The 24,678-nt window shown below is 46.2% G+C and overlaps 1 protein-coding gene across 6 annotated transcripts in view; it reads right to left on the bottom strand.

Moving 5' to 3' along the window:
• RBM45 (RNA binding motif protein 45) overlaps nt 1-18,620 on the bottom strand; it is a 31,104-nt gene extending 12,484 nt beyond the window's left edge. For 4 of the 6 annotated variants that reach the window (XR_256301.5, XR_006176939.2, XR_010591329.1 and 1 more), the window contains exons 1-8: nt 18,137-18,560; nt 11,013-11,135; nt 10,747-10,873; nt 8,972-9,103; nt 8,443-8,622; nt 7,264-7,393; nt 3,605-3,698; nt 3,038-3,204 (exon numbers count right to left, since the gene is read on the bottom strand). Coding sequence is in view for 3 of the 6 variants with exons in the window: in XM_005300465.5 (XP_005300522.2) it covers nt 3,038-3,204; nt 3,605-3,698; nt 7,264-7,393; nt 8,443-8,622; nt 8,972-9,103; nt 10,747-10,873; nt 11,013-11,135; nt 18,137-18,415 (1,232 nt within the window). In the remaining 3 variants the exon portion in view is untranslated. Of the gene's footprint in view, nt 1-3,037; nt 3,205-3,604; nt 3,699-7,263; nt 7,394-8,442; nt 8,623-8,971; nt 9,104-10,746; nt 10,874-11,012; nt 11,136-18,136 lie in introns of all 6 variants that reach the window. The other 2 variants (XM_024114761.3, XM_005300463.5) reach the window with 2 other exon arrangements.
• Between the last annotated feature and the right edge of the window lie 6,058 nt (nt 18,621-24,678).

Here is a 24,678-nt window from a genome sequence, read left to right as displayed (position 1 = left end):
GGGGGCTTGTAACCAGGGTGGACCAGCAGCCCCCCCATCAGCTCCCCATTCCCGTAAGTTCCCTGTGCTGCAGCCACCCAGCAGGCTATCAATTGCCTGGCAGTTCAGCTGTCCCTCCCCCCACTGCTAGGGTTAGCATACGTCTGGTTTTTCCCGGACATGTCCGGCTTTTCAGCAATCAAATCCCCATCCGGGGGGGAATTGCCAAAAAGCCAAACATGTCCGGGAAAATGCCGGCCGGGCACTTCCTCTCCCGCGGCGGCTCTGCTACGCTCCTCCCCTCTCAGACTTTCAGAGCCGAGCTGCCCGAGCCAGCACTACCGGCTTCGGGCAGCCCCCCCCGCCTCCGGACCCCGAGCCGCCGGCCAGGCACTTCTCCTACCCGGCTCCAGCTGCTCTGCTCCGGCGGCTCGGGGTCCGGAGGCAGGGGGGGCTGCCCGAAGCCGGTAGTGCTGGCTCGGGCAGCTTGGCTCTTAAGAGCAGTTAGGAGCAGGGGTCCCAGGAGGGGGCAGTCAGGGGACAGGGAGCAGAGGGGTTTAGATGGGTCAGGAGTTCTGGGGGGCGGAGCTGTCAGGGGGTGGGGGTGTGGATAAGGGTTGGGGCAGTAAGGGGACAGGTAGGGGGTAGAGTCCTAGGGGGCCAGTTAGGATGTGGGGAAGGTCTCAGGAGGGGGCAGTCAGGGGACAAGGAGCAGGAAGGCTTAGGTAGGGGGTGGAGTCCTGGGGGCAGTTAGGGGCAGGGGTCCCAGGAGGGAGCAATCACAGGGACAAGGAGTGGGGGGGGGGAGGGTTGGGGGTTCTGAGGGGGTGGGAAGTGGGAGGGAGTGGAAGGGTCAGGGGCGGGGCTAGGGCAGGACAGGGGCGGGGCTAGGGCGGGGCTCCTCACGTCCTCTTTTTTGATTGTTGAAATATGGTAACCCTACCCACTGCCATGTGCTGCTCCTGCCCTCTGCCTTGGCGCTGCTCCCAGAGACTCCTGCTTGCTGTGTGGGGGGTGGGGGCTAATGTCAGGGTGTCACCCTCCCCCCTGCTCCTGCACCCCACTTACCCCATCTCCATATAGAGCAAGGAGGGGACACAGACGGAGAGAGACAGAGAGAGCTTGGGACAGCAGCTGTTGTCTCAACTTCCTGACCCACTTAAAAAGACAATGCACTTAAGAGTCGGTCAAGCTTACTTAAAGGGGCAGCGTGCATCTCTCTTTCTCTCCCCCACACAAGGTGTGCGTCTGTCTCTGTCTGCTATGCTGTCTCCCCTCCCTTGTGTTCGTGCTGCCTTGTGTGAAAGGCTACATTAATGTGTTAACCCTTGAGGGCTCAGCCGAGTGCTAGTTCATCATTTAGCAGCAAGGCATTCCCTGGGAAATATCCCTCCCTCTTCCACCCTCCAACTTCACTACCTCAACCAAGCTTCACAATCATCATAGCTGTGAATAGTATTAAATTGTTTGTTTAAAACGTATACTGTGTGTATATCTATATAATATATAGTTTTTTGTCTGGTGGAAACATTTCCCCTGGAACCTAACCCCCCCATTTACATTAATTCTTATGGGGAAATTGGATTTGCTTAACATTGTTTCGCTTAAAGTCGTATTTTTCAGGAACATAACTACAACGTTAAGCGAGGAGTTACAGTAGATTGGGTAACCCCTCGATCTTGTGTTATGTGAAGCAGTAAAACACTTCCTTATTCACTGTCTCCATACCTTTCAAGATTTTATAGGCCTCTATCATATCCCCTCTTAGTCCTCTTTTTTCCAAGCTGAAAAGTCACAGTCTTTTTAATCTCTCCTCATATGGAAGCTGTTCAATACCCCATATCATTTTTGTTGCCCTTCTCTGTACCTTCTCAAATTCTAATATATCTTTTTTGAGATTGTGCGATGAGAACAGCACACAGTATTCAAGGTGTGGGCATACCATATAGTGGCATTATGATATTTATTATGCCTTTCCTAATGGTTCCTAACATTGTTGTCTTTTTTGACTGCCATTGCATATTGAGCAGATGCTTTCAGAGAACTATCCACAAGGATTCCAAAATGTCTTTCTTGAATGGTAACAGCTAATTTAGACACCATCATTTTGTATGTATAGTTGGAATTATGTTTTCCCAATGTGCACGAAATTCAATATTGATAAATGCAATGTTATCTGCCATTTTGTTTCCCAACCACCCAGTTTTGTGAGATCCCTTTGTAACTCTTCAATGCCAGCTTTGGACTTAACTATCTTGAGTAATTTTGTATCATCTGCAAACTTTGCCACCTGTTTACTCCTTTTTCCTGATCATTTATGAATATGCTGAACAGTACTGACCCCAGTACAGAATCCCTGGGGGACCCCGCTATATCTCTCTCCACTGTGATCATTTCTTCTGACCCTTTGTTTCCTTTCTTTTAACCAGTTGTTGATCCATGAGAAGATCTTCCCTCTTGTCCCATGACTGTTTACTTTGCTTAAGAGTTGTCTTGAGGGACCTTGTGAAAGACTTTCTGAAAGTCCAATTACACTATATCAACTGGATCACCCTTGTCCATGTTTGTTGACCCCCTCAAAGAATTCTAAAAAGATTGGTGAGGCATGATTTCCTTTACAAAAGCCATGTTGACTCTTCCCCAACAAATGTTGTTCATTTATGTGTCTGATAATTCTATTCTTTACTATAGTTTCAACCAATTTGCGTGGTACTAAAATTAGGCTTACCAGCCTGTAATTGCAAGGATTGCCCCTGGAGTCTTTTTTTAAAAACTGGCGTTACATTAACTATCCTCCAGTCATCTGATACAGAAGCTGACTTAAGTGAGTGATAGGTTACATATCACAGTTAGTAGTTCTGCAATTTCATATACGAGTTTCTTCAGTGAATACCATCTGCTCCTGGTGACTTTCTACTGTTTAATTTATCAGTTGATCACTTGTATTTGCTGTGGGCTGTCTCACGATTATGACTTGGTTTGATTTCAGTGTTTATTCTAAATTTTTCAAAATTTATTCTACTATTGAAGTTCTTTTAATCACTAAATGGTACCTTACCAGAATACATCCTCCAACACATTTACAGGTAAGGGACGAGGATAAAACACTATGAAAAGCCTTTCCTTCATAGAAGTCTCAGGTGGAACCTTTTTTTTGCGTGATGGAAGTACAGCATCTGTTTGGGGCTGAGATAACTGAGAACTAGAACTTCCGCTGCAAGGTTGCTGAAACAAAAATAAAATGTAACGAAAAACGTAACTGATGAAAATAAAGTGAAAATTTCCATTTTATCTGATTTAGTACTCCGTTACTGTTATAGGACATTAAAGTCCTGGATTACATATGGGCTCTCTGATAGCCACATGATTAACTGATGTGTTTTTCTTGACTACCTCCCTGACAGTATTTTTCCTGGGCAATAAATCCAGTTAAGATCATACCACCTTTAAAGAGTACAGAAAAGCACAAATCAACCCACCACACTTCAAACAAACAAAGTCAGCTCCTAAAGCAGTCACAAGGGTAAGAGAAAAAAAGATGGGACACGATTGCTTACTGCACATTTCAAGTTTCTGTAACAACTGAGGAGAAACAACATCAAAAGTATAGACTGTAGTTACTTACAGAAGATGTATATTGCTGACCAACTAGATTATTATGTGACACCATTGATGACACCTGTGAAGTCACCAGCTGTGTTGCCATTTTTCTGATGTGGCTGCAAGCAGAAATAATCAGACTGTCTTTACAGCAAAAAGTAACATTACTATAATCTTAAGAAATTCACATGACAATTCGTTTAAAATCAAAATTTTCAGAGAAAGAACTGATCAAGAAAACATCTATTCAGTTTTCCTTGATATGTGCGGAGAACATCCAGGAATAAGTAAATTGTTGCAAATTTATGTGAGTACTCTTGTTAGACCCGGAATACACTGAGATACCTGTATCCCAATGTTCTATACTCTTTTCCTATAACATAGCCTTTCAGTTATCACTGTTGCTTTAATAGACCGACAGAATATACAAACCCAGCTCATGGAGTTAAACTCAGCTCTTTACGTTGCCTGAGAGAAGTAAAAATGAGTTTGCTGGAAACATTATTTCTTCCCTATAATTTTCTTATCCATTTTGATAGTGAAGGTAAAACAATTACATTTTTTGCTTGGACTAGCAAGATTTTATATTTTGCAAAGCTAGAATAAGGCAAACCTCTTCACATTTTACAATTGTGCGACTCTTGGAATTAGGTATTAACAGAAGCATTAGAATGGCTTCACAGTATGGCATGCTGGCTCAAACTACATGCACTTCCACACACCCAAGTTATGTATTTTCTCTTAAAGAGGACATGCTGAGGAAAAAAAATATTGGGCTATGCTTACTTTGGGGGTTTTGTTTTCTTTCTTATGATACATAAACAATTTTTATTCTACTTTTTTTAACCTTATAAATATCAAGAGTATTAAATCACTAGCCTCCCAGGTTTGGCCGAAAGTCTCCTGGAAGAATTTGAGCAAAAATAACTCCCCCATCACTTAACTGAGCAAGAAATTACTCCTGGAGGAATTCTGCACCACTAGCGTACATGTGCAGAATTTATGTCCCCCACAGATTTCTTTGCTTCCCCGCAGAAAAGTTACTTCCCACCTCTGTGCAGCCAGTGGCCTGTGCTCCCCAATGCCATGCTGAAGCCTCCACATTTATTTGACAAATAAAATTTGCATAATTTTGCAGAATTTTAATATATTGTGTGCAGAATTTTTAATACTTTGGCACAGCATTTTTAGGAGCAGAATGCCCTCAGGAGTAAGAAATGGTGTTGAATCTTTAACAATGATTTTTCATTCTTTGTCAGGTGTTTTGGTCAGGTCATTATCTATCTTCAATTCCCTTCCCCTGATCTGTGCAGGTCCCACTTCCTTGGTACTCACGCTGCCAATATCCTATTAGCTCTACAGTCACCCAGAGTCTTCCAGGAAACAATAGACAAAAACCTGCTTCTAATATAAAATCCACTACCCCATTCTCAGACTTCTTTATACATCACAAGCTAGTAAAAAAGGTTTGGTCACATTTTACAAGTCATCTTAAAATAAAAGGAATGTTTTATCTTTTCTTTTCCCTCTGTCTCTTGAAAAGTAGCAGCAATGTTTGGTGTTTCAAAAGGCCTTTTCTGGGATTGTGCCCTGTGTGGTGTAGTGAAACCCCACTGTGGCCTGGAAAGGGGTTAATAGTCAACTAATTACAGTACAGGTACAACAGATTACCTAATTAGTTGCTTCCCAGCCAGAGGGGCAGGATGGGAGGCATCAGGTAATAATTTAATGGACACCTGGGCCTCATAAAAGGGGAGAGAATTCAATCTGAAGGGAGGAACCACAAAGACTCTCATGAAGAAGCCTATGCTAGACTCAGCAAGATAATAGACACCTCAAAGAAATATTTACCTCGCCTTCCTTGTCTACCTCAAGGAGACACTTTGAGGGGCCAGTACTCGAGGCCAAATCTGGAGAGAAGACTCCACAGTAACTAAGGAAGAGACAGAAGAGACAGCCCAGGAGAAGAGCAGATTGATTGAGAGTGTTTTTGGACATTAATTTGAGCTTTAGCTACCCGAAAGGGATTGGACTTCTGGAGGGCTGAGTTGTGCATGTGACATTGCACTCCATATGATTTTATAAAAATATGCTAATGAGCATGAATATAATGTAACTGGGATATGCTTCATGTAAAAGGTCTCTTGTAAGGTATCATTACAAAGCTTATAATCTGAGTGTGGTCATCCTATTTGTATAAATGTATCATTCTTGTATCTGAAACTAGAAATATGAAATAGAACTGAGGTCCTATTGTAATTATGCAAAAAGTGTGGGCCATTAATGGTGGTTTGGAATCTTGACGGCTCCCATCAACTTGGACAATTGGTGTAAATGGCTCTGTTTACTTTCAAGCCTTCCTGTGAGTCAGGCCAGGAAGAATGAAGGCTTTGGGTCTCACAGGACATGTGACCATATCACCTAGTACTGGAATCCATCTAAAACCTGGGGCTTTTCCATTTAGAAGGAGGGGTGGGGACCCAGAAAGACAAAAGATTCTCGCCTTGTGCCAAAGCTTTAAAAGGGAGTGGACCAGAACAAAGGAGATACCAGTCATGAGAAATCTCCAAGCTACCATCTGAGCTGGAACAAGGACTGTCCCAGAGGAAAGGATTGGGCCCCGACTAGGAAGGAGTCCAGTCTGTGAAAGAAGCTTATTGGAACATCTCTGAGGGTGAGATTTTATCTGTAATCAGTTTCTTAATGTATTAGGCTTAGACTTGCAGGTTTGTTTTATTTTGCTTGGTAACTTACTTTGTTCTGTCTGTTATTACTTGGAACCACTTAAATCCTACTTTTTATATTTAATAAAATCACTTTTGCTTATTATTGAACCCAGAGTTAGTGACTAATACCTGGGGGAGCAAACAGCTGTGCATATCTCTCTATCAGTGTTCTAGAGGGTGGACAATTTATGAGTTTATTCTGTATAAGCTTTATACAGAGTAAAACAGATTTATTTGGGGTTCGGATCCCATTGGGAGTTGGGTGTCTGGGTGCTAGAGACAGGAGCACTTCTTAAGCTGTTTTCAGTTAAGTCTGCAGCTTTGGGGCACTTGGCTCAGACCCTGGGTCTGTGTTGGAGCAGACTGGTGTGTCTGGCTCGACAAGGCAGGGTTCTGAAGGCCCAAACTGGCAGAGAAAATGGGCTCAGAGGTAGTCTCAGCACATCAGGTGGCAGTCCCAAGGGGGTCTCTATGACCCAACCCGTCACAGTGCACAAAGCAGAGGGGGGGGAGGGGGGAGGGATAGCTCAGTGGTTTGAGCATTCGCCTGCTAAACCCAGCGTTGTGAATTCAATCTCTGAGGGGGCCATTTAGGGAACTGAGGTAAAAATCTGTATGGGGATTTGTCCTGCTTAGAGCAGGGGGTTGGACTAGATGACCTCCTGAGGTCCCTTCCAACCCTGATATTCTATGACCATCAAGGGACATAGGAGACGAAGATTCCTGTAACTTTGCCCCCTGATACCAGGAGGCATTGTAGTGGTGAGTGCACACCATAGCACCCTGAAATATCTTACATTTCAGAAGCATCCATTATAGAAACAAAAGTTGTACAGTGGTAGGTTTCATTTTCTTAATTTTTCCTTTTCCCCTTGCCTTTATAACAATTTTTCAAAGAGAAACACTGCTCTCCAGAACACAGAATTACAGCTTTTCATCTATGTGGGTTGGTACTTACTCCAGTCCGTTGCTCCCATCTTCAAGGAAAGCAACACCTAGACGATTTCCAGGAGGATATTCAAAACCATGTAGCTTGTATTTGGCATATATAGCTGATGCTGCAGTAGTATACTGAATCACAGCATGCCCTAAAGATGGATGAAACATACCAAGATAAGGTAGAAAGTGTGTAAGTTGAAATCCTCAAAAGCACTACTAAGAACAAAGTGTACTCAAACAACACAGCAGGGTACAACACCAGATTAGTCATAGGCACTCAAATACAATGAAGTCTTTTTACTTCATCATCCAACTCATCTTTAGCAAAATCCAAAAACTGGGTGACTGAACAAATCTTTACAGCTGAACCTGAAAATCATCTGATATTACTTCCTTTATAGAATGCCTATAAAAAAAACCTCCAAAAGTTAACAGATATTTGTAACCACTAATTTGTACACAAATATTTTCCTTTTTAAGTGTAGTTATTCTCTGAAATAAGTGATTAAAATGTAGGGTTCCTGTTTATTGTATCAATGATTTCCATATCAAATTTGTCAGCTTAAAAGCAGAGGTAGTTCTTGTAACCAGCAATTTAAGCCACTATGTTCTTTTGGATCATGCATCATCAATACTAATAATTCTGTACCAGCAATTTAGTTAACAATACTATTGATTATAATATAATCCAGTTTGTTCTCCCATAGCTATACTGGCTCTGTGGGGCTAGCTAACAGGCTTAAAATTGTAAAACCTTATTTTAAGATGGAATCCATACATTACTTTGAGGGCATGATGAGAATTCAACAAAGCAGATGCATGTTTTTTTTCCCTTAACAGAAATCCTACACATCTTTGATAACATCACATCTGATGCAGAATCTATTAAGAAACAGCTTTCATTTGATTTTTGACTTCTGAGCATATGAAATGTAGAGATGCTATGGGTTGCTTCCCCACTTTGTAAATATTAGGACCCCTCAGGGATCTAGTTAGCGATAGGATGTAACTGTTCAGTCTAATAGGTCTGTTCAGAGGAGATGTAGAGTAGAACAGCAGCGTACAGGACCAAATTTATGTATCTTCCACTGCCAAAAGACTACATCATTCTGTATTGAGAAGGAAGAGGAAGGGAAAATAAAATATTTTAGAGTCAAAACAGTAGAAAGAAAGAGGTACTTTTTGTTTTGTTATTTACCATGGTTAGTATGCGGATCTTGCTGAACATCACAATACTCCAGTCCTGGGACTAGATCAAAGAGGAAGAACAGCCGCTCTTGTTCGAAGGGGAGTCGCGATACCACTGACAGGCGTTTGGAAACGGATTCTCGAACTCTCGTCTGACTCTTTTCAAAACTACCAAATTCTGGCTGCCCTTCTCAAGAACCAAAATAAGACACATTACACATCACTATACTATTTACCTTGACCATTTCAATAAAATTTTTCTAAAACATTTCTAGGACCTAAGTCATGTTATAATAAAAAAAGGACATATTTATTTCAGACAACCAATGCAAAGGCCAAATGTAAAATAACCCTGAACAATATAGAAACTAAATGTCTGAGTTAGAACCAACAACCAAAAACCTGGACCTACTATTTTAAATGTGTCTCCATTTTGCCTCTCTCTGAATATACCTCTATTTCCATAACACTCTTTCCAGTTTCTGTGTGATCTTATCCAGAATTACCAGTCACTGTTAATGTGAAAAGTTATTACTTACCGAAGGGAAACACACTCCCTCTAGGTTCATGCCCCATTGGCTCCTGCCTCATACTACTGCTACTACTGTAATAGTCACATTCAGAGGATTCAGACGGCTTGTTTTTAGGTTCAGCCAAAATGGCCCTGTAACCTGGAACAAGTAACCACATATTTCAAATTTCATCATGTATTTTTCAAACATCTGTGACTAGAAAATGTTCTTTAAGCATTGTATTGAAAAACATTACAGACAGAAAAATCAGTTACTGTTTCTTTAAAAACAAAACAACAACTATCCTATCACTCATGAAGGCTAATACAATTAGAAGCAACATAACCCATTATCTATTCCATTCAGAAGTACAGTGCCCAAAGATCATCTTGGAAATACTTGACAGAGAGGCAAGAAGTAGCTGGACATCTATGCAGCCTCAGCCTACCTTTGCCTACCAAGATCTGTGCTGAATTAGGCACTTCACCTGTGTAAGCTATTTGGTCTGGTCTCAGACCATCTAACTCCTTTCATTCTGACCTCATGGACCCGGGATTAAAGAAAAATACTAAATTTGTTAACAGGCTGATATAACCTTAACTCTCATTAAATGAAGTTTGTGTGTGTCCTAATTTTAGTTAGGAATAAGATACAAGACAATTATAAAAAATAGGTGCTTAATTGATATTTGTGATTAATTGGGCACTACATAGTCCAAGACTACACAATTCATTTATTTCACTATATTAAAAACATACCAGTCCACTGTTTTGGGCACATCTTTATAAAGTATTATACAGCTTTTAGATACTGGTTTTAACTGTTAACTCTAGACCACAACTCTCTCAGAACTAAACTTTACCACACCTTGTTTATATTAATTTGTTTGCAAATTTGTTCTCTAGCTTTTTGAAGGCCCATATAGGAAGATTTGAAGAACATTCTTTATTGAAACCACAGTAGCCATGTCAGCACTACTGATCATCTAATATGTTCAATAAGGCTTTATGCAGAATATTGGTGTTTCCTCTTGGCTGTGTGTGTAAAAGGATAAAAAGAAAAACATTGCAGATCATCTGAGGAGCATGAAGCCCTACAGAAAGGTGTATTTTATTATTCCCATTTTACAGAGGGAGAAACTAAGGCATGAGAGGTTACATTAATTGCCAATGTCACAGGAATTCTAGTTCTGTCAATCCTGTGCTCTAAGCACTAAACAACTTTAACTGCAACAAATGTTAAATCATAAGACTAAGTGTGCTATATTCTGAAAATAGTGAAACATGGTATTATTAGTATCAAATACAGTTTTGTTTAAATAGCTGTAGTCACAATACATTTTACTGTGGTGTTTGTGCATTATTATATATTCCTTTTATTTTGAGTATCCCCTGAGAACTTCATAAAAGTTCATCTGCATAAAAAAAGTGTGTGTGTATACATACACACGTACATATATGTGCTGCACTACAGTCAGGCTATTTTACATCAACAGAAGTCACTGTAGTTCATTCCCAAAGCCCTTTCACTGTTATTACTTTAAATCTAAGACCTTAATCCTGCAAGTACTTTCACAGGTGACTAGTCCCACTGAACTTAATGGTACTACCTGCATGCATTGTTTACAGTACTAGGTTCTGCAACGTCTGACTACCAATGCATTTACATCATAAATAATTTTGCTCCTAATAAAACCGAAGCCAGAGGCTGTCGTACTTGAACCTATACTAATGAGTTCAGTTTCTCATAATAAATGAGTGGGGGAGGGGGGGGGGAGGGGGAGAAATCAGTCACATTCTTACTTCGATCACACTCTTCTATTGCAAGGGCAGCTTGGGATGGTTTTAAATACCTCACATAGCCCAAACCTTTACTTTCTCCTGTGGTCTTCTTCTTAATAATGCTACAATATTCAATGTCTCCATACACCTAGGAGATTTAAAAATTGTAAAAACAATTTTATCCAACATTTCTGAAGTTCATAAAAATTTTACATTTTAATCTACTGTCAAAAATAACCTGAGAAAATGCAGTTGGATATAATGAATAACTAAAACTCAACTAGTACCTTAAACTTATTCCTCAGATCTTCCTCTGTATAGGACTTTGGTATCTTAACAAAGATGCGTGTAAGCTCTTCATCTTCAACATCTCGGTGGCTTCCGGAAGCTCTGGACTGGGCAATGAACACCTAACAGAGTTAAACACAATGTTAATTACTTGAGAAAAGTGTAAATATACATGAATAGTCAGGAAAAATAATGTCTTCAAATAGCTTTGTGCTTATATTTGCATTCTCTGACTACTCCTGTGGCAAAAAAGAAAAAAGTTGCCTTTCACTGTAGATATACTCTGACAAAAGACCTGCCTGCTGCAAACATGTACATCTGTACACAATCAGGGACCCAGATGGAAGACCAGCCCACATAAAGAATTATGGTTCATTCTTCAGTTATTATAACCCATCTTCCAAAAGCCTGTCACAAGTTAAGCACTTGGGAGCAGTGTAACTGGCTGGTCAATGAGTTGCTCCAGTGTTGTCTGGCTACCCTGCCTCCTTCACAAGACCTGAGAGGGCAGGAAATTTTGAAAGGGCACCTATGCATGGTGGAGGAGGAAGGACATGAATACCTAGGCTGGCCTACTATTAGCAGCATTAATGCTGGCACAGCTGGCTCTTTAAGCATGCACTGATGTACACTGTAGCAAAAGGATGGACTACTTCATAGCAGATCCATGATTGTAGCCATTTTGTTTAAAACAAACAAACATGGATCACTTAACGATTGCCTGCTCTGTTAGTTTCCTCTGAAGCACCTGGCATTGGCCACTGTCGGAACACAGGATACTGGACTAGATGGATCATATGGGTCTAACCCAATATGGTCACTCTCAGGTTCTAAAGAAAAATAAAAAAGTCTAACAAGTAGCATACTAAAGCCCTGATACTGCAGTGTGTACTAATTTGAATGGGAATCCACTTATGTGGGGCTCAGCATAGGTCAAGACCTAACTTCTCATAGTCATAATTATACTCATAATATAGTTTTCATGTATATTGCGCACCTCTCTTCAGAGGATTACAAGGCACACAAAAACTAGTTGGAAAGTAACCTCACTTTCGAGATGGAGAAACTCAATCACAGCTGTTAAATGACTTGCCTAAGGCCATACAGCCTGTGGCAGAATAAAGAATAGAGTCCTAAGCTTTTAACTCTCAGGGCTTGTCTACACTACAAAATTAAGTCGACTTTATCTAATCTGACCTTGAACCTCCGAATTAATTAAGTTGATTGTGGGTGTCCACACCATGTTCATTGTCTCAAAGGAGTGCGTCCTCACTAGCAGTGCATCGTGGGTAGCTATCCTAAAGTGCAACTTGACGCAGTGTGTTTTGGGAATTTTGTGCAATGCCTCATGGGACCAAAACATTGCTGCAGGGGAGAATGGGAACATTGCGTTGTCACCCCATGATGCACTGTGCTCCCTCCCTCATATCAACGGCAAACAACCCAGTGGTTTTCATGCCTTAAAATCGCCACACATACGCCATAACCCCAGAAGCATGGAGCCTGCTCAGTTGTGCACTCTTGCTGTGAGCATCTCAAACACCTCATGCTTTCTCCTGCAGTATTTCTAGAGCCGAAGTAGGGTCTGCCATGCAGAATGTAACCATGTCCTGCAAGCAGCCCTGCTGCAAGCCATTGGGGGGGGGGGGGAAAACCACACAATTCACAGTTGCTGCTGGAAGTCACAGAGCAGCTACACTCTGTTGAGTGCCATTTCTGGTCCCGTGAAGCAAGCACTGACTGGTGAGACCGCATCGCTTTGCAGGTATGGAATGACAAGCAGTGGCTGCAGAACTTTCGAATGCAGAAGGCCGCCTTCCAGGAACTTTGTGCAGAGCTTTCCCCTGCCCTGCAGTTCAGCAACACAAAATGAGAGCTGCTCTGACAGTGGAGAAGCAAGTGGCGATTGCTATTTGGAAGCTTGCAATGTCAGACAGTTACCAGTCAGTGGGGAATCAATTCGGAGTAGGTAAATCAACCATGGGAGGTGCTGTGCTCCAAGTGTGCAGGGCCATTAATCGACTTCTGTTACAAAGAGTAGTGAGTCTGGGAAATGTGCAGGACATAGTGGATGGTTTTGCCATGATGGGGTTCCCTAATTACGGTGGGGCGATAGATGGCACGCATATCCCCATCTTGGCACTAGACCACCTTGCCAAAGAGTACATAAACTGAAAGGGATACTTTTCAATTGTGTTACAAGCACTGTTGGATCACAGGGGGCATTTCACTGACATCACGCACATCTTTAGAAACTCGGGTCTGTTCAAAAAGCTGCAATCCGGGACTTTCCTTCCAGATCACAAAATGAACATTAACGATGTTGAGATGCCTATAGTTATCCTGGGGGACCCAGGCTACTCCTTGCTCCTATGGCTCATGAAGCCATACACCAGCCATCTGGACAGCAGTAAGGAACGGTTCAACTATAGGCTCAGCAAGTGCAGAATGATGGCTGAATGTGCCTTTGGTCGTTTGTTAATAAACTTCTCCAGGGCCCTTTCAATGTTGGACCTTATTGAAGAGAACATCCCCATGGTTACAGCTGCCTGCTGTGTGCTCCCTATCATCTGTGGGGGGGGGAAAAAAGGGGGGGGGAGGGAGAGGAGGGATTTTCCACAGCGGTGGGCACTTGAGACAGATCGCATGGCAGCCATTTTTGAGCAGCTAAACACCAGGGCAATAAGAAAAACACAGCAAGGGGCACTGTGTATCCGCGAGGCTTTGAAAAGCTGCTTCTACTCAATAAAAACATTTATTTCTCTAATCCATTTACTTTATTTAACTAACATAAGTAAAGAGGGAGAACAGAAAAAAAGGTAACCTTGGGGATCGCGGTTCGCCGTTCCAGGCCAATGGGGACAGCGGGAAGCGGCGGCCAGCACATCCCTCAGCCCGCGTCACTTCCCGCGGCCCCCACTGGCCTGGGAAGGCAAACCGCGGCCAGTGGGAGCCGCGATCGGCCGAATCTGCGGACGCGGCAGGTAAACAAATGTGCAAAGGTTGCCAATCCCTGGAGTAAATACTAGTTCCAGGGACTATATCTTCCCCTAAGCCTCCTGTTGTGGTTTTATGATCACACTTCCCTTTATCTAAAGGTTTCTCTCTCCCTCCTGTCGCTGTGGGGAAAACTCACACAAACAAGGGAAAGCTGCTGCCCACCTATAAATGCGGCTGCACCAAGTGCTGCCAAGTACCCTAAACAGACAAACGAAAGAGAGTCGAGGTTTGTGTCTCTTGTTCTGGAGATGAGGGGACGCAGACAGAAGCGGATTTGCCATGGCACCACTGGCGCCATGGCACTGGGCCCACACTCCAGAGGGGCCCCGGCCAGGGCCACACTTCTCCGCCCCCTGCTCTCTCCTGCAGGGGGCAGAAGCTTGGTGCTCCTGGCACTGAGGCTCCTGCTGCAGTAGGGAAGCCAGACTCCCCCTCCCCTGCCTCCTCTCACAGCTTGCTCCCTTCCCGCCCTCCCTCTCCCTGCCGCCAATCAATCAGCTGTTTGCCGGCAGGAGGGCGGGCTGCAGCATGCTCACCAGGGGAGAGGAGGCAGAGAAGAGGAGCGGTGGGATCTTGGGGTGGAACGAGCATACCTACTCTGACTGCAGAGCTGCACAGCCAGGCTGAAAAAAGAAGGTGCTGCTCAGCTCCCAGGACTTTGCAGTTGGACACCACCTTCTGGGTACTAATGCTGTTTGAGTTCCCTTCTGTGTGCTGGGAGCCATCCTTCATCTTATAAAACAGTGAGTGCCTGTGGTGGGGCAGGCAGGGCAGGGGGGATAGGACAGGGATCTGCAAGCTTGCTATTTGAGGGGCGAGGGATAGCTCAGTGATTTGAGCATTGGCCTGCTAAACCCAGGGTTGTGAGTTCAATCCTTGAGGGGGCCGTTTGGGGATCTGGGGCAAAATCAGTACTTAGCCCTGCTAGTGAAGGCAGGGGGCTGGACTTGATGACCTTTCAAGGTCCCTTCCAGTTCTAGGAGATGGGATATCTCCACTAATTAACCTTCGGCCCACAGCCCACCAGGGTAAGCCTCCGGTGGGCCGGGCCGTTTTGTTTACCTGCCGTGTCTGCAGGTTTGGCCGATCGTGGCTCCCACTGGCCATGGTTCGCCGCTCCAGGCCAATGGGGGGGCTGAAGGATGAGGGATGTGCTGGCCGTGGCTTCTTGCAGCCCCCATTGGCCTGGAGCAGCAAACCACGGCCAGTGGGAGCCGCAATTGGCCGAACCTGCAGACGCAGCAAGTAAACAAACCGGCCCGTCCTGCCAGGGGGCTTACCCTGGTGGGCCACGTGCCGAAGGTTGCCGATCCCTGGGATAAGGGAAACAGGGGCCCAGCATGCGGATCCCCTTGGTAGCAGCTGGTTCTCCCCGTTAAGCAGGCCCATCAAACCCTCACCCTGACAAGCCCCACCTCCCCTGCATCTGTACTACCCTGATGAGCCCCCACAGACACCCTCCCCACTGAGCCCCAACCACCTACACCTAGACCCCCACCCAGATGAACCCTGTAGATAAATCTCTGTATTAAGCATCTTCACATAACTTTCATATGACTTTGTATTATGCCTCTTCATATAACTCTGTATTAAGCTATTTTCATACAACTTTGTATCAAGTCCTTTGATATAGGAATTTTGTATCAGATCCCTATGTAGAAAAACTTATAGCAAACTTTGTGTTAAGCCTTGGTATAATGTTATAGCCCCTAAGGATAGTTAAAGTAGAAGAAAAATGTCTTTTTGCTAGTAGAATAAGCTCTCCCCCCCCTTAATCAATTGCCCTGTTGAATGAATGAGGTGTGAATGAGCAAGGCATGGAAGGCAAGCACCTCCAGACAGCTAGTTGGAGAGGGGATGGAAGCCAGACCCAAGGACAATAAAACTCATCAAGTGGGCTCACTAAAAAAGAGCAGACATATTGACAGCCTGGGGGTTGTTTGGGGGGGGGGGGGGAGGGTTTAGAAGCAAGCACCTTCTTTTGGAAACACCCTCTTTGAACAGCAGTGGGACAACACCCAGTAGGAAGCAGCACAAAGGACCAACTGACACACACACAGATTTTGAATCTGGCACAGATTTGCATGAGAGGGAAGCTGCTATAAATGTGAGGTGGCTTGCAGAGGACCCCAGGTCTCATCTTGTCAACATCGGAGCATCAATCCGGATCGGCAGAAGCCCAGCTCCATCCCTCCCCTATCTAACTCACCTGGCCAGTGAAGTTAAGGGGAGCAACTAGCTGGTAACAATAAGACAGAGTGAGTGAGTGTGTGTGAGTGTAATATAGATCATATGCATATGATACAGTGTTGATTGATGCATGTATTACCAATGAATGTGACGTTTGCCTTATTCCCCCTGAAAAGATCCTGTGCAGTACTTAAGTACAACAACCCAACCTCCCCTGCACCCAGACTCCCCCCCGCCCCCGCTGAGCTCCAACCACTTTCACTTGGTCTCCCCTGCAGACTCCCATTGCCCCTGCACCTGGCACCTCCCTGTGCATCCAGATCCCCCACTGAGCTGCCTGCACCCAGACTGCCCCCTACAGAACCCTCTTACCCCCATCTGGATACCACACTAAGTCCCTCTGCACTTGGATCCTGCTGCCAGGCTGAGCCTCTCTGCCCACATCTGGTGTGCCTGGCGCAAAAGGAGCAGGGCTCCAGGGTGTTTCTGTGGCGGGCCAGGTCCTTGTGCTGTGTCAGGTTCAGTCTCACTGCCAAGTCCCTGTCACACAGGGGCAGGGGAGGCTGCAGGCTATTCTCCCACCTCCATGCAGCCAGTGGCCTGTGCTCCCCACTGCTGTGGTGGAGCTTCTACATTTATTTATTATAAAAAAAATTCAGAATTTTAAAATATTATGCACAGAATTTGATGCAGAATTCCCTCAGGAATATGGGGCACTGTACAGCCAGGGCCGGCTCTGGCTTCTTTGCCACCCTAGGCAAAAAAGCCACCCACCGCGCGGCAGGGGAGGGCGCTGAGCCCGGCCGCGAGCCCGCAATTCCCAACCAGCCGCAGCGCCAGGGGGAGGGCGGCGAGACCACCGCGGCTCCACTCTCCCCGGTGGCCAGAGCGCCGGGAGCAGGGCGGAGAGCCCGGCTGGGGCTCTCCACTCTCCCCGGCGGCCAGAGCGCCGGGAGCAGGGCGGAGAGCCCAGTCGCGGCCCTGCTCTGGGGCCGGAGCACCCCGCTGCGCCGCCCGCCTCCAGGCGCAACCCCAAGCACATGCTTGGTGGGCTGGTGCCTGGAGCCGGCCCTGTGTACAGCTGTGATGGTGGGACTGTGAAGGGGGTGATGGACAGTAGGGGATCTGTGGGTGCGAGAGCTGGGCAGGGTGCTTGGTGTGCAGGGTGCTGTGCGGTTGCGGTGGGAGGTCAGCAGGAGGGGGTCTCTAGGCAGGGGGTGCTGGGCATAGGGATCTGTGGGGGAAGTCTCTGGGTGAGGGGGCGCTGGCATAAGGGCAGGGCACTGGGCAGGGGGGCAGTGTGGAAGGGGCACGCTGACAGTACAAGGCTAGGTGGGCCACTCCCAGTTTTGGGTTTGTAAACAGTGCCCTTCTGCTGGGCTGAATGGGGCCACTCCCACTGTGCCTCATTGGCCCCAACCGCCCCCTCGCTCTGCAGACTGCCCCACATCACATGCCTTATTTCCCCAATGGGGGCCCACAAAAAATTAATCCAGCCCTGGACGCAGACTGAAGTGTGAGTTTCTCCGGGCGTTTAGCTAAAGCATCTTGCTCCCCGCAGCAGAGACTATGCCTGGCGGTGGGGGAAGGAGGCACCGCTGGGTTAAGGCCGAGGTGACTGATCCCCTTTCCGCACCATGCTGTGGCGCCCGGCTCTGCGCTGGGACCGGCAGGAGGGGAGAGGCAATGGCAGGTGGGGGCTCTCATCACCCCCACAGCCCGATCAGACGAGTCCTGGGCAGCCCGCACCGCGAGTCCGGAGCGAGGGCGGCTGCGCTGGGCCAGGCCCCACCGACCCAAGCCACGAAGGAGAGGAATCCGCGGCCTCGCTGCCCCCCGCCACCACCTGCGCCCAGGACCAGCCTGCGCCGTGGGGGCACAGGGGGAGAAGCGGCTGCGCGGCGGGCAGCAGTCGGGCCGCGAGGGTCGGTACCTTGATGGCCTTGGTGTCGGGCGCCAGGCTCCGGCCGTGCATCTCCTCCATGGCCCGGCAGGCTTGCGAGCTGCGGGCGAACTTGACGAAGGCGATGCCGCGGGACTCGTGGGTGCGCTTGTCCCGCACCAGCCAGATGTCCTGGATCTCCCCGAACGGGGCGAAGCGCTCCCGGATCAGCGCCTCCCCCGTGTCCTTCCCCAGCACCAGGAACACGCGGCTGTTGGGGGGCTCGTCCAGGCACACGGCTGACACGCGGAACCCGCAGTACTCCTCCATGGCGAAGCCGCCCGCCCCGAGACTAGTCCGGAGCCTTCAGCGCCGGTGTAACGACATGAACAGCTCCAGAGCAGTAGCCAAGACGGTCATGTTTGCCGGGCGGAAACTGAACCCAGATGCAACAGGGGGAGGGTCGCTATTTGTGTCGTCACACCGGGCCAGCCAGCAACGACGTCCTTCTCGGCGCCTGGGCGCTACTGTGCATGCGCGGTAACAGCTGCTGAAGCCGCCTGCTGCCCACACTGTGCCCTCAGGAAGTTATTCCCTGCTGTGAGCGGGGCGGAGCTTGAGCAAGGGCCAAACCGGTCCATGGGCTTGTTTCGCACTGCGCGGGGAGGGGCAGGAGCCGGCGTTATGCAAGGGGGAGATGCGCTGCCGGACAGTGGCGGAGGCTAGGGAGGGTAACGCGGGATGAGAGAGTCGCTAAAGCAGGGAGCCAGCTGCACAGGTGCCAAAACAGGGTGTGGGTGGCACAGGGGTTTGCATAACTGCTGGATAGTCCATCTCAACATCCCTTTCCCTGGGTGTGGTGATAAAGGCAGCCCAGTGACTAGACACAGCCACTCTTCTCGGCTGAGACAATGTATTGCCCTGACAAAGGAGATGTGCTTCAGTTAAAAAATTTTACACATCCACCCTCCTAAAAATTTTCATATGTGGTTTTTGGTGGTTAAAAGAATTGTGAGTTTGTGTAGGTGTAAAATGTCTGCACTGAGTCTCAGAGCAGCTCCTAAATGTGTCGTAGCTGCTGTTCTGAGTGCCTAAATGGTGCTTCATTTTCTGTAATCCACTGCACATATCATTTCGCTCCATTTATTTATTTAAACATTATGTTTTAATGGCTTATTCTTAGCACACCATCATTTACCTTGGTTAACATTGTGTAGATGAATGTTGTGTTATTTAATGTATTATTTAATATTAAACACTCGGCTCTCTAAGTGGTGCTTTTTAGCAGTAGATCTCAAAGCACTTTTACAAACCCTCAGGGCCCAATCTGGTAGGTAGATTGTATGTGAGAGGAGGGTGGGGGATCATCCACCTGGAGGATTCCACCAGGCTTTAGGCAGGAGCTGGGCCTCAGGACTAAGGTGGCTTTGTGTATGCTCACCAGCAGAAAGTTAGGCACCCAGGGAATTTAGGCATCTACAGGGCTAGGGGGCAGCTGGGTGGGGATTTTGAGGATCTCAATTTTTTATTTGGGCACATAAAGTAGCAGACAGGCACCTAAATCCCTATGTGGCTCTAGTTTCTAAAATTATTTTCAGAAGCATTTGAGCAGGTTAGGTGCCTAAATCCTATTGAAATGTATGGGTTAGGTATCTAGCCTTCTTAAGCACTTTTGAAAATTCCACTAGGCACCTGTCTGCATTTTTAGACATCTAAATACCTCTGGAAGTCTGGCCCTTTGTTCCTAGCTGTATGATCTTGCATATGGCTGTATTAAAACACATTTTGTTTGAATGGGCGCAGCCTACCAAACAATATAGATCACTCTGTATGACTGCTCTGTCATCATTTAACTCTCTTCCAATCTTTATATCATCTGCAAATTTTATCAGCAGTGATTTTGTATTTACTTTCAAGTGATAGATAAAAATATTGAGTAGCATCAGGCCTAGTACTCATCCCTATGGAACCCCACTAGACTATCGAGTCATTCTCACTCTCTCTCTGGCTGAATGCATTTTTAATTATTTATACACAGTGGAACAGCTTTAACAGGAGATACAAAGACCTAAATCAGAATATCCCATAGCCCAGTAGTTAGGGCACTTATATTAGCAGCAGGAAACCCATGTTCAAATCCCTTCTCTTCCTTCTCAGATGGTGGGGGAAATGAGAATGGAGAGGGGTAACTAGTGGTGTTCCCCAAGGGTCAGTCCTAGGACCAATCCTATTCAACTTATTCATAAATGATTTAGAGAAAGGGGTAAAAAGTGAGGTGGCAAAGTTTGCAGATGATACTAAACTGCTCAAGATAGTTAAGACCAAAGCAGACTGTGAAGAACTTCAAAAAGATCTCATAAAACAGTGATTGGGCAATAAAATGGCAAATGAAATTTAATGTGGATAAATGTAAAGTAATGCGCATTGGGAAAAATAATCCCAACTAGAAATACGATATGATGGGGGCTAATTTAGCTACAAACAAATCAAGAAAAATATCTTGGAGTCATCGTGGATAGTTCTCTGAAGGTGTGCAGAGGCGGACAAAAAAGCAAACAGGATGTTAGGAATCATTAAAAAGGGGATAGAGAATAAGACGGAGAATATATTATTGCCCTTATATAAATCGATGGTACGCCCACATCTTGAATACTACGTACAGATGTGGTCTCCTCATCTCAAAAAAGATATACTGGCACTAGAAAAGGTTCAGAGAAGGGCAACTAAAATGATTAGGGGTTTGGAACGGGTCCCATATGAGGAGAGATTCAAGAGGCTAGGACTTTTCAGCTTGGTAAAGAGGAGACTAGGGGGGATATGATAGAGGTATATAAAATCATGAGTGATGTGGAGAAAGTAGATAAGGAAAAGTTATTTACTTATTCCCATAACACAAGAACTAGGGGTCACCAAATGAAATTAATAGGCAGCAGGTTTAAAACAAATAAAAGGAAGTTCTTCACACAGTGCACAGTCAACTTGTGGAACTCCTTATCTGAGGAAGTTGTAAAGACTAGGACTATAACAGCGTTTAAAAGAGAACTGGATAAATTCATGGCTGTTAAGTCCATTAATGGCTATTAGCCAGGATGGGTAAGGAATGGTGTCCCTAGACTCTGTTTGTCAGAGGGTGGAGATGGATGGCAGGAGAGAGATCACTTGATCATTGCCTGTTGGTCCACTCCCTCTGGGGCACCTGGCATTGACCACTGTTGGTAGACAGGATACTGGGCTAGATGGACCTTTGGTCTGACCCAGTACGGCCGTTCTTATGTTCTAATTGAACTGGGATCTCTTGCATCCCAGGTGAATTCTAAAACCACTGAGCTAAATGATATTTCTGTCTCCTTCCACATTTTGTGTGCTGTTAGGCATGCACCACCACTGTTATTTCAAGAGACCACTTAGATACTAGACTCCAGGAGGGGTTTCCTAACTGTGAATCTCAAGAAGCAATAAGATGCCTAACTCCCTGAGAGGGGCAGGGTTAGGCCACATCCCTCTTCTCACCATCTGCTGTTGGCTAGTTTAGGCAGCTCTCTACCTAATCTGCTGGGTTTTGTGGATCCCATTCTCAGGTGCCTATCTCTTCCAATCCATTGTGTAGGGAACCTAGGCATTTACCTCAGGGTTTGTTGATTCCACTGTGTGTTTAGGCACCTAAAATGTAGGTGCTGCAATGCTCACCGGTACAGAGCCTAAATCCTTTTGTGGATTTGGACCTGAATGTCTCATAATTTTTAATGTACAGTATTTATGCTCACTACTCCCCAGTGAGGTTGGGAAGTGCTATTACTCCCATTTTATAGCTGGGAAACTGAGACAAAGAGAAACTATGGAACTTGCCTAAAGTCACATAGAAAATCTATAGCAAACCAAGGAGGTCTGGCATAGCAAAGAGGAGCTACTTACATTTGGTCTACACTCAAACACTGAGTGTACACCACACAAACCACAACAGACCAGCTAAATGTTACCACCATTTCACCCTTGTCCTGAGGATTTCTTCTAAGATACTGCCTTAACTTATCCCTCACTATGCCCCAGAGTCAGAGACCACTATAATGTATGCCACAGGAGTGCTGTCAATCCTCATGACAAGAGGACCCTCTTATGCACCTCTGCAGACACAACCTACAGAACTCAGTGCTGAAATAAGGCATAATTGATCCATGCTTTCTTGTCACATCACAGTGATAGATCTGCCAACCTGCTCACACTAATCCCTCCACCATTCAATACAACTACACTCAACATAGTGAATGCAGCTGGAGTGCATGCAGATAAATTCTAAATTTCAAATCTGTGGAACCAAACACAACACATCACAAACTAAGGCAGTCTTGGTTTCCTCTGGTCTAGTTACTATTCGCCACTCCAGGCCAATGGGGGGCTGCAGGATGAGGGATGTGCTGGCCGCGGCTTCTCGCAGCCCCCATTGCCCTGGAGCAGCAAACCACAGCCAGTGGGAGCCGCGATCGGCCGAACCTGCAGACGCGGCAAGTAAACAAACCAGCCTGGCCCGCCAGGGGGCTTACCCTGGTGGGCCGCGGGCCAAAGGTTGCCGATCCCTGGGATAAGGGAAACAGGGGCCCAGCATGCGGATCCCCTTGGCAGCAGCTGGTTCTCCCCGTTAAGCAGGCCCATCAAACCCTCACCCTGACAAGCCCCACCTCCCCTGCATCTGTATCACCCCGATGAGCCCCCCCAGACACCCTCCCCACTGAGCCCCAACTACCTTCACCTAGACCCCCACCCAAATGAACCCTGTAGATAAATCTCTGTATTAAGCATCTTCACATAACTTTCATATGACTTTGTATTATGCCTCTCTATAACACGTTGTATTAAGCCTATCCATATATAACCTCCAAGTTTCATATGAATTTGTATTATGCCTCTTCATATAACCCTGTATTAAGCTACAGGGAAACCCCGCTATAATGCGCCCCGCAATAACGCGAATACGGCTATAACGTGATCATAAGGTGGCTCCTGCCACCCCAAGCGCCAAAAAAAAAAAAAAAAAAAAAAGCAGCCGGAGTGCCGCTGAAGCACAAAAAAAAAAAAAAAAAGAAAAAGCGGCCGGAGCGCCGCCGAAGCGCGCACACACACACACAAAAAAAAGAAAGAAAAAGCGGCCGGAGCGCCGCCGAGGCACACCAAAAAAAGAAAAAGAAAAAGCGGCCGGAGCGCTGCCGAGGCACACCAAAAAAAAAAAGAAGAAAAGAAAAAGAAAAAGCGGCCGGAGTGCTGCCGAAGAAAAACAAAAAAAGGAATGTGCCTTCCCCACTGCCTCTTCCCCCGCTTCTCCTTTTGGTGGGAAAAGCCATTCTCCTCCCCAGCTGCTCCTCCCTCCTCCTCTGCCCCTTGCAGGTCTCCCCTGCTCTCTGCCCAAGAGAAATTGACCGGCTTGAAACTATCGGGCTTGAAATGGTAAAATTTTGGTAACCTCGCTATACCGCAACCCCGCATTTATTGCAATTGAAATTCTTGGACCCCAATCATCGCGTTATAGCAGGGTTTCACTGTATTTTCATACAACTTTGTATCAAGTCCTTTGATATAGGAACTTTGTATCGGATCCCTATGTAGAAAAACTTATAGCAAACTTTGTGTTAAGCCTTGGTATAATGTTATAGCCCCTAAGGATATTTAAAGTAGAAGAAAAATGTCTTTTTGCTAGGAGTAGAATAAGCTCTACCCCCCCCCCCCCCCTTTAATCAATTGCCCTGTTGAATGAATGAGGTGTGAATGAGCAAGGCGTGGAAGGCAAGCACCTCCAGGCAGCTAGTTGGAGAGGGGATGGAAGACAGACCCAAGGACAATAAAACTTGTTAAGGGGGCTCACTAAAGAAAAGCAGACATATTGACCGCTTCGGGGGGGGGGGGGGGTGTTAGAAGCAGGGACCTTCTTTTGGAAACACCCTCTTTGAACAGCAGTGGGACAACACCCAGAAGGAAGCAGCACAAAGGACCAACACACACACACAAAACCCCCAACACCACAGTGTCAGTTAGTAGCAAATCCTGATTGAATGTACTTTCTGACTCATCCTGCCACAGACAGCTCTGGCTCTTGTCAGGGGCCAGCAGAAAATTACCAGAGCACGTCCTGCATCTGGGCAGCAGCACAATGCAAGTCCAGGCCCACTTCTGCTCCAACTATGGCCCTGTCCTACATTCATAGGGCCTGGCAGAATAGCTCTCTGCAGTCTCCTCTAGTCCAGTATAATGGTAGGTGTCCCGCCACTTCCTCCTGTCAGGGAGATTCCCCGGTGCTCTCCCTACATGCTCCCTCTCTCACTCCTCTTGCCTTTTATTGCCCTAGATACCCCAGCTGGGTGCTCCAACCTCATTACCAGAATGGCTGACTGTTTACAAAAGAGGGAGGAGGTCCTTTTGTTGGCTTGAGATACCTGGAGTGTGTATTGCAGCAGGAGCATAGCAGCTTTTCCCTGACTACACACAGGGATTTTTTACCATCATGGGTGCTGGCAATGTGCTCTGGCAGGAATGAGGACTAACAGGCACACATTTACCCTGTGAAAGATACAAACTTCCCTTCCACTGGAGCTGCTATATAGAAGCTT

This window comes from Chrysemys picta, chromosome 11, assembly GCF_011386835.1.
Source record: "Chrysemys picta bellii isolate R12L10 chromosome 11, ASM1138683v2, whole genome shotgun sequence".
Lineage (NCBI taxonomy): Eukaryota > Metazoa > Chordata > Testudines > Emydidae > Chrysemys > Chrysemys picta.
The sequence above is the reverse complement of the archived record's forward strand: the minus strand, read 5'-3'. Positions and strand labels throughout refer to the sequence as shown.